The sequence below is a fragment of the Tauraco erythrolophus genome, chromosome 7, assembly GCF_009769465.1.
Source record: "Tauraco erythrolophus isolate bTauEry1 chromosome 7, bTauEry1.pri, whole genome shotgun sequence".
Classification (NCBI taxonomy): Eukaryota; Metazoa; Chordata; class Aves; order Musophagiformes; family Musophagidae; genus Tauraco; species Tauraco erythrolophus.
Window position 1 is genome coordinate 104,979 of NC_141471.1, and position 9,387 is coordinate 114,365.

The 9,387-nt window shown below is 62.0% G+C and overlaps 1 protein-coding gene across 2 annotated transcripts; it reads left to right on the plus strand.

Moving 5' to 3' along the window:
* Positions 1-333: 333 nt before the first annotated feature.
* LOC104378672 (zinc finger protein 783-like) lies at positions 334-7,949 on the plus strand. 2 transcript variants are annotated; one of them, XM_086615000.1, is made up of 8 exons: positions 334-372; positions 593-991; positions 1,635-1,761; positions 3,489-3,602; positions 3,842-3,956; positions 4,374-4,377; positions 5,007-5,112; positions 6,115-7,949. In XM_086615000.1, exons 1-8 carry the CDS (start codon positions 349-351, stop codon positions 7,026-7,028), a joined length of 1,803 nt encoding a protein of 600 aa, XP_086471126.1. In that variant the 5' UTR covers positions 334-348; the 3' UTR covers positions 7,029-7,949. The 2 variants fall into 2 exon arrangements, with proteins under 2 accessions (XP_086471126.1, XP_086471125.1); XM_086614999.1 differs by lacking the exons at positions 4,374-4,377; positions 5,007-5,112 and having other exon boundaries at positions 349-372; positions 3,842-3,952.
* The last annotated feature ends 1,438 nt before the right edge of the window (positions 7,950-9,387 follow it).

Genomic DNA, 9,387 nt, shown 5'->3' on the forward strand with positions numbered 1-9,387 from the left:
CGGAGGTGCGGCGGCGGCCGCCCCGGCGCGGTCCGTCTCTGCTCGCTGCCGCCCGGTATCGCTCCGCCGCCGCCCGCCGCTCGGTCCTCCCGCCGCTCGGTGTCGCTCCGCCGCCCCTCGGTCCGCCCGCCGCCCGGTGTCCCTCCGCCGCCGCCCGCCGCTCGGTCCTCCCGCCGCTCGGTGTCGCTGCGCCGCCGTCCGCCGCCGCCGCTCCCAGCGTGCGCCGCGCTCTCGGCATGGCCGCTCTGCCCCGCCGCTGCTGAGGAGGCGCCGGGCCCGCGCCGCCGCCGCCCGCTCCGCTCCGCTCCGCCCCCGCCGCCGCCGCCCCCCGCCGCGCCCCGCAGGGCCATGGCCGACTGGGCCCCCGCTCAGGTAAGCGCTGCCGCCGCCGCCTCCCCCCGCCCCGGCCGCTGCCCCCCGGCCCGGCCCCGTCTCCCGTCCGTCCCCCAGCGCTCTCGGCGCCGGTGCGGGCCCGTTCCGTCCCCCCCCCCCCTCGCGGAGTCCCGCTCACCCCGCGCTCACCCCGGACGTTCGGCCGCGGTGCCGCCGCGCTCGGTCGGCGGAATCCACGGCCCCGTCTGTGCCCCCGCAGGAGCTGGAGTGGGACATGGAGCCGCAGGAGCTGGCCCTGGAGCAGCCCCCGGCCGCGCCCGAGCAGGGCCCCGCCGCCGAGGCCGAACCGGCGGCCGCCGAGATCTCCCTGACGCTGGTCACCGAGATCCAGGCCGTGGACAGGAAGGTGGACGCGCAGGCCGCCCAGCTGATGAACCTGGAGGGGAGGATGAGGATGGCGGAGACCAAGCTGATCGGCTGCGAGAAGACGGCGGTGGAGTTCGGCAACCAGCTGGAGAGCAAGTGGACCGCGCTGGGCACCCTCATCCAGGAGTACGGGCAGCTCCAGCGGCGCCTGGAGAACATGGAGAACCTGCTGAAGAACAGGAACTTCTGGATCCTGCGGCTGCCTCCGGGGGCAAAGGGGGAGGTCCCCAAGGTAACGGTGTCCTCTGCTCCGTCTTTGAAACGGGCTTCTCCCGCGTGTGCTCCATGCGCGCAGCCCCGTTCCAGGGCAGCTGCGGTGCTGGGCGGGAGGCAGCTTCCCCACAGTGGCATCCGTCTTCTGGCGCCCGGGGAGAAGCACCGGCACGGGTCGTTTTGTGTTAATTACGCGCCGCTCGTTACTTACGTCTGATCCGTACCGAAACGCCTCGGATCAGCCGCTCTGTGCGGGGTCGCGGACTCCGCAGCGTGGCTGGAGCCGTGTTTGAGTCCCGCAGGATTGCCTGGCTCGGCCCCGCGTGCCCGCCTGGCATCGGGAACGTCCCCGGTCCGTGTTCGGAGGCGATTGCGGCACATCCGCCTCAAAAACCCCGCGGAGGGAAAGGAGTCTGTGTCCGGACACTGCCCGAGGAGGGGCGAGGTGCTGGCGGGTGGCGAGGGAAAACCCCGTCGTGTCCCTCGTGGGCAGGGGTGACCACCCGAGCCCGGCGCGGGACCGAGCGAGGCGCGCGGGATGGAGTGGGCATCGCTGCGTGGGGCCGTCCTGCGCAGTGCTGGAGGAATTTGGATGCCCAAACATCTCCGGGTGTTTTCTTCAAGAGGCCAAACGACCGAGCGTGTGATGCTTCTAATTGCAGGTCCCTGTGGCCTTCAACGACTCTTCCTTTAACTTCTCGGAGGAGGAATGGAAGAGCTTGAACGAGTGGCAGAAGGAGCTTTACAGGCACATCATGAAAGGCAACTACGAGGCCGTCATCTCCATGGGTAAAGACAAGCTGGAGCCTTCTCGTGTGCCGGGTGTTCCCGGGGCCCGGCGGATGGAAGCAGCGCGGTGCCTGGCAGGATCGGGGAGGGTGGGGGGTGCGCTGGTCTGGGAACGCGTTGTGCCGGCTTTCAGCAGCAGCCCTGGCGATTAGTTTGGTCCTCACCGGTTCAGTTTAACGGTGGATGGATGTCAGGAGCGCCGCTGCGGCGGCCGCGGCTCCCTGGTGGTCTCTATGGCTGGTAGGAGCCGAACCAGCGCCGGGGTGCTGAGGAGGAGGGGAGAGGACGCTCAAGCCAAGTAAAAATCGGGAAGAGGGGAGTTTTTGTCACGCAAAGGTCCACAGATCCACTGCGCTGGGTGCCTCAGCCCGCTCGCCGCTTAGAGCAGTCACTGGCAGCAGAGGGGTGCCCTGCCTCGGAGCTTCCTTCCAGCCCTTCCTGTCCTTCCAGCTGCAGAGCCTTTCCGAGGGAGAAGAGCGAGTTTGCCAGCTGCTGCTGCAAACTGGTGGTGCTCTGACCCCGGCCTCGCCTCGGGGAACCTTTCTTGCTCGAGGGGTTGCGGTTTCTGCTCCCGTGTTGCCAGGGGTAGAGCTGGGGCGAAGCAGCAGGCGAAGGCGAGCTCTGCCTTCCGCGTTCCCCTCCGGCGGCTCAGGGCAGCGTGTTCACAGCTAAACGGACGCGCTCCGCTCGCTCCTTCCAGTCCCGGCTGCGGGGATTCCTGCTGGGGGACGCGTTGCCTTCCCAAGCACCCCCGTGTGTTCTGAGAAGCGACTTTGCCTTGGCTGGGTATCCGCGTGCACCCCAGTGGACAGGCATCTCCTCCCTGTGCTGGTGTGCAGGCTCATCTGCTGTCCATCTCTGGGTGATCCAGGCCTTTTTCCCCCTTTTTTTTCTTTTTTTTCCTTTCTTCCTTCATTATTTTGGACAGAAGTCTTCTGCAGTCCCTGTGTGCGAAGGAAAAAGGTGAAGGATAAATCCTGGCTCCCATCCCCCTGTTTAAAAGCCAATCCTGCGTCCTGCGCTAGAGGCGCAGGGATGTAACAGTCCCGCTGAAGGGGATCTGTGGATCTGAGCCCGGAGCTTAGAAAAATGTATCTGTGCTTCATCTGAAGGTCTCCTTGGAGTCCTGAGGTTTAGGGGTTTGGCCCTCAGGTAGGGCAGACAGGTCCACCAGAGCAGCGGTGGAAGTGAATACCCAGAGCTGACACTCGTTTGGGAATGAAGTTTTCCGCTCTCCGCCCTAGGAGAGATGGTGATTGTCCCCTTTCCCCCACCAAAATCCGCAAGCAGCCTGTGACTCGGACGAGTAGGATGGAGCGGTCCTGGCTGGAGGGAACCGCCTGGGGAGGGCACTTCCCCTGCTGCCGCTGGCTGACAGCTCTGGCGCTGTCCCCGAGCTGAAGTCCCCATTGTAATGGATCCGCGGACCTTAGCAGAGAGGAGAAGAAAGGAAGCCTGGAGGTAAGCACAGATGCATTTTCTTATTCTCCTCCTCACGCTGCAGGCTGGGAGGTGCTCCTCACCTGAGCAGAGTGTGCTCCTGCAGTCCGCTCATGTTCCCAGGGCCCAGACAAGGTGAGCGGTGCAGATGTGTGGGAGCGTCTCCTTAAGCCTCTCTTTCCATTACCCGTCATCCCCAGCAGCGAAGGAAGGTTGGTGGGCGAAGGTTGGAGAGTCTGCCTCCTGCCAGGGCCAAGGAAACCTTCTCATCCTCTTTTCACGTGCAGATGCTGCCATTTCGAAGCCTGACCTCCTGTCACGCATCGAGCAAGGAGAGGATCCCAACGCCGAGGATCAGGATGAGTCGGAGGGAGGAGAAACCCCTACAGACCCCAGCACCGGTGAGCCATGAGGTTCCTCGGACTCGGCGAGGAGGCAGAAAGCAGGACACGTGGCTGCCAGCGCCTGCCTGCGCTCTTCCGCTTGCCTCTGCCCTTGAGTTGTGCCAGCTCTGCCCGTGGGTACAGGGGTGGCTTTGCTTTCCCGGTCGGCTTACTCGATGCAGCCGTCTCTCCCGAAATCCTCTGTAGAGCGGCGAGGTGTGAGTGTAAACTCCTGTCCTTCTTTCTCCCGTGCGCAGAGTTTTCCTTCCCTGGTCCCGACGACAGCTCGTGGGGTAAATACGAAGAGACTCTGGCTGAAAGCCACGAGGGCTCTGAGGAAGAGGAGAGCATGGAGGTCCCCGGTACATGTGAGTTAGAAGCACAGAGCTTCGCCGAGCGGGAGGTGGGCTCAGGCTCTTGGCACGTGCTGGGCATTGCCCAGGGTGAGATCCTGCCTTTGCCACAGTCTCTGCTGGCCTTGCCCCCGGGGTCAGCGTGGGAGCCGGCTGGCACCCGTGCAGGAGAAGCTGCGGCACACGAGCAGAGGCTGCGAAAGCAGCCGTGGGCTGGCGCGGGGGTGCGGATCACCCGTAGGGCGTCGCATCACTCGGCGAGGGAGCGCGTTTGCTCAGCCTGGAAGCGGGGATGAGCAGGAGCGCGCGTAGTGCAGGCAAGCTTCGGTGGCATTAGCCACAAAGTCCTTAAAAGTCTTTTCCACGGATATGTAAAGTGGTATTCCTCACAGCTTGCTCCGCCAGCCAAACGTGAGGCTTCTCGTGGCGCAGCAAGAGGCGTCTCCTCGCCGCTGCCCGCTGCTCCAGGTCCCTGCTCTGAAGCCCGGGGATGCGTGAGCCGCTTTGGGCGGCTTGTCTCGCCAGGACGTGCCTTTGGCTTCCCGGCCCTGTTCTTGGGAGCAGCTCCACTGTTCTGGCTGATGCTTTCCCAGGATTTCAGCCTGATGCAGACAAAGCGGCCCGTTTGCAAGCCGCACGTTCGGTGTCTGACGGAGCGACAAGCAGGCGAGGAGCCCTGTGACAGGGAGTGCCCAGCGGTCTTCTCTGGGCACGCAAATGCCCGGCAAAGCTTTACCTTCTCGTGCTCTGCAGAAACCTGCGTTTTTTCCAGCCCTGCTCTCCGCATCCCCAGATCCTCTGGGCAATTTTCGTTCTCCCTTTGCCAGGGTCCTTGGTGGTTGCTCTGAGTTACCATTTATACCATGGGACATCCCTCGGCCTCAGGCACTGTAGAAGCCCAGAAGGAAAAGAGATTTTTTTTTTTTTTCCCCCTTCTCTCAATTTTTTTCTTTGCTTTTGTCCTAAAGCACGTTTCTCAAAGACCTGTTCTGCTTCACCTCCTGCTGAGGAACCCACTTTTTCCCTTTGTCTAGTTATATAGAGGGACCTCGTCATTGCACTGTCTGAGCTTTCCCAGGAAGCCTTTGTCAGTGATTTGGATGAGGGGATGGAGTGCACCCTCAGTGAGTTTGCAGGTGACACCAAGTTGGGTGGGAGTATTGGTCTGCTTGAGGGTAGGAAGGCTCTGCAGAGGGATCTGGACAGGCTGGGTCGATGGGCTGAGGCCAATGGTATGAGATTCAGCAAGGCCGAGCGCCGGGTCCTGCACTTGGCTCACAACAACCCCCTGCAGCGCTACAGGCTTGGGGAAGAGCGGCTGGAAAGCTGCCCAGCAGTAAAGGACCTGGGGGTGCTGGTCAACAGCTGGCTGAGTGTGAGCCAGCAGTGTGCCCACGTGGCCAAGAAGGCCAAGAGCTTCCTGGCTTGTACCAGAAATAGTGTGGCCAGCAGGTCTAGGGCAGGGATTGTCCCCCTGTGCTCAGCACTGGTGAGGCTGCACCTCGAATGCTGGGTTCAGTTTTAGACCCCTCACTATGAGACAGACATGGAGGTGCTGGAGCGTGTCCAGAGAAGGGCTACGGAGCTGGTGAAGGGTCTGGAGCACAAGTCCTGTGAGGAGCAGCTGAGGGAACTGGGGTTGTTCAGCCTGGAGAGAAGGAGGCTGAGGGGAGACCTTCTCGCTCTCTACAACCACCTGAAAGGAGGTTGGAGCAAGGTGGGGTCGGTCTCTTCTCCCAGTTAACAAGTGATAGGACAAGAGGAAACAGCCTCAAGTTGCACCAGAGGAGGTTTAGGTTGGATAGGAGGAAAAATTTCTTCCCCAAAAGGGTTCTTGAGCACTGGGGCAGGCTGCCCAGGGCAGTGGTGGCATCACCATCCCTGGAGGGGCTTAGAAGCCGTGTGGATGTGGTGCTGAGGGACGTGGGTAGTGCTGGACTGGGCAGTGTTGGGTTAACGGTGGGACTCGATGGTTTTTAAAGGTCTTTTCCACCCTAACTGGTTCTGTGATTCCAAGTCAAAATAGGTTGGCTCTGTTTGTGTCAGTACTGCTTGGGCAGCTCCCAGATGGGACGTGCCGCCCCGTAGTGCCAGGCTCTGCCGCCAGAGAACCGCGGTCTAAATACCGAGGCAGTTCTTACCTCCGAGAAATGACATGAATGTCTCTGCTCTGCCAGATGAACAGCAGTGTGATGAGGAAGGTTCCGAAAGCCTTGAGCTCCCTGGCTCCTTGGCCGGAAAGTGGGAAGAGGTTTTCTCAAGCCCGGAGGAAGAGATGAAGTCAAGCAGCAAGAGCCAGAGCGGATCGACCCCGCAGCAAAGAACCCCAACGGGCAACGGGCTGAGGCGCTCCTCTCGCCGTGGGAGAGACTTGGCCAAGAAGGATGTTCCCGAGGATGTGGCCGTGGAGGAGGGGCCGTACATCTGCTGCGAGTGCGGGGTGAGCTTCCTGGACAAGGAGCTCTTTGCCACCCATCAGAAGGAGCACGCCAGCGAGGAAGCCTGCACTTCCCTGGAGCACGGAGAAAGCTTCCGGCAGAAATCCAAAACTCCGAAAGGCCAAGGGTCTTCCCGCTCCAAACCGTCCAAGCGCCCCGATGGGGAGAAGAGCTCCGGTTTCAAGTACGGCTTTGTCAGGCACCAGGTGAACAACATGGTGGAGAGACCGTACACCTGCTCCCAGTGCAAGGAGAGCTTCAGCCTGGAAGTGAGCCTCATCTTGCACCAGAAGCTCCATACGGGGAAGGGCGACGGGCCGCTGACGTGCACCTACTGCGGGAAGGACTTCCGAGACCTCTCCAAAGCCATCCGCCACCAGCGCATCCACACCGGAGAGAGGCCGTACCAGTGCACCGAGTGCGGGAAGAGCTTCATCCGGCGGGACCACCTGCTCAAGCACTGGCGAGTCCATACCGGGGAGACCCCCTACCAGTGCCCCGTCTGCGGGAAGCACTTCCGCTACAAAGAGTCCCTGAATTGTCACCAGAAAATCCACTCCCGCAACCCCCGGCCCATGGAGGATTCGCAGCACAACCTGGAGTCGGCGACCCAAACCGGCGACTTCTGCGTGAAAAAAGAAACTAAGCAGTAGCGCTGCGGTGGGAGGCCGGGGCGGAAGGGCTCGCGGTCGCGGTCGCGGCCGAGCAGGTGGACGTGCAGCGTGATGGGAGGGGAACTTGTGTCGCAGCTAATCCGTGTCGTCGTGCTACAGAGCCCGCTTTGTCGAAGCATCCAAGGAATTCCTCTTAAAAACTCTCGTCGGTCGGCCCGGGCACCTTGCCGACCCCGCCGGGTGACGTGAGACTTCCGTAGCGGGCGCAGGCTTTGTGCCGGTTGTCCCCTACGCAGGTTGGGATTTTCGCCTGTGGAGAATAATCCCGAGCGATTTTCCGGGGTCCGTGTTTAGCAGGTGTTTCCCCACCGATCTTTGTGCATATTCCGGAGTGACAAGCTTTCGCTTTCTTTTTTCCCACCCGTTTCACCGCACGGCTGGAAGCGCCAGGGAAGGGGAGAGGGAGGGCAGGAAGGTGCCATTCCTGGGCAACCGGCCGCCCGCTCCCGTCGCGTTGCCGTGTGCTGCGAGGCCAGGGCTGGGACGAAGGGAGGAGAAGCGGGGCGGGAGACGTGGGTAGGGGCACGACGCGGGATTTGTCGCAAGCGGAAAAGCGGAGAGGGGAGAGCGGCGAAGAGCAAGGTGAGAAAAAGTAGGTGCAGGAGGAAGGGTTGGGCAGGAGAAGGGGCTGAGGACATGGGAGCAGGAGGAGTTGGGAAGGGCGGCGCGTGGTGGCTCGCCCGAGGAGGACACGTCTCTGTACTTTTGAAGGATGTCACTGGCACCAGTCGGGCTCTGGTTTCCCTCTGGCCCCAGGGAACGGAGCCGCTGGTCCGTCGCACGGACTCCTGTCGATGAAGGCGATTTTATGATTATTTTTTAACTGGGTTTGGTCTCACACTCAGGTAAGTCAGATGAGTGGAAGCGACTTCTCCTAACCCTTGTAAAGAGCTGTTTGGGTTTTAGTTACACTAGAAGTAGTATATTATTATTATTATTATTAATTATTATTATTATTATTGTTATTATTATTATTATACTACTACTACAAGGAAATGTGTGGCACTATACTTCACGGTTGACCTAAAACACTTCAATGTATGACGTAACTGACCGGAATTTTTCAGCCGCCCCTGTAAATATCGGTTGAGTTCCCGGAGCTAATCGGTGTCGTTCCTGCGGTGGCTCTAAGTGGCGTCTCTTCCGCTGTGTGTCGTCCGCTGCTGGTTCGTGCTCGTGTTTTGTAATAACTTTTGTAAAGTCTGTCAATACAGTGTCTCCATTCTGAAGCCCGTCTCGGGTGGGTGGTGGCAGCCCCGGGCACCGCGCTGCCCTCCGTGTTTCGTCCTCGCTTGCCCCCCCCCCCCGACTCCTGCGGCAACGCCCGCGGCGCCCGTGCCCGCCTGTTATTTATTTATTAGCGTTTTCCAGGGAATGTGCAGAACTGGGGAAGCGCACGAGCCGGGTGGGCACCGCTCAACTCCGTTACTGTCCGTGCTGAGCCACCGGCGAGCCGCGGCCGGCAAACGAAGCTGCTCGGTGGGGTTGCCGCGGTCGGCATCCGGCGTTGGGTTCATGTTTTTAAGCTTTTTTTTCCTCTGCTGCTGCTATGGCTGGAAGCGGATTCCAGTTTTACGCGAGAAGCTCCGTGGCACAAGTGGGTAGAGCCGGGACAGTCCCATGCCGGGAGAAGCGCCGGTGCACGCGGCTGCCGCGCTGCCCCGCACCGCGGAGCTGGGATGTCACGGACTGGCACTCCGGCACTGACTGCAGCGGGCGAGAAGAGTCCCGGCGTGTTCTGCTGAGCGCCGTGGGTTTGTGTCTCACCAGACGGGGTGGCCCAGCCGCCCCATGGCACCTTGGTGGAGCTGGAAGGACCTTGGCACGTGGGGCTGGGGTCGCTTGTGCCCGCTTGCCGGTCGGAGCGGCCGAGCCGGGCCGCGCTGGGTTTGCGTCGCCGCTTCCTCGCTCGCACGTGCCCAACTTCTTTGTACTGGGGCTGCCAATAAACTGTTGCTGCCAGCCTGGCCCCGCAGGGCAGCGCGCCGTTTGTCTCACTGCGCCGGGGCCATGGGCGTCCCAGGGAACGCGGTGCCAGCTGGCGGTGCCAAACCGCGTGGCCTCGGGGATGGGGGCTGGCAGGGGCAGTGGGTGCCCCACAGTGTCCCGGGAGGGTCCTGCCCCTCCCCAGCAGCACGTCCCCCAGCGCTGTGCCCGGTTGGGCTGCGCCCCGTCTGTCCTCACCCTCTCATCTCACTAGGGGGGCATGCCGGGGGGGTCCCCTCACTCCTGGGGTGTTCACGGAGGGGAGACTGGCGCAGCCCCAGCCCTCCCCAGGCAGAGGCTGAGTCTTCCGTGCCTGGCACCAGCACCTGGGGCTGCTCCTGGGTCTCTGCAC

Excerpts from the sequence above, each read along its gene's own strand:
- LOC104378672 (XM_086615000.1), top strand. The coding sequence starts at position 349 with ATGGCCGACTGGGCCCCCGCTCAG. Across the intron at positions 1,762-3,488 it reads CGAGGCCGTCATCTCCATGG|ATGCTGCCATTTCGAAGCCT; the intron begins GTAAAGACAAGC and ends TTTCACGTGCAG. Across the intron at positions 5,113-6,114 it reads GAGTATTGGTCTGCTTGAGG|ATGAACAGCAGTGTGATGAG; the intron begins GTAGGAAGGCTC and ends CTGCTCTGCCAG.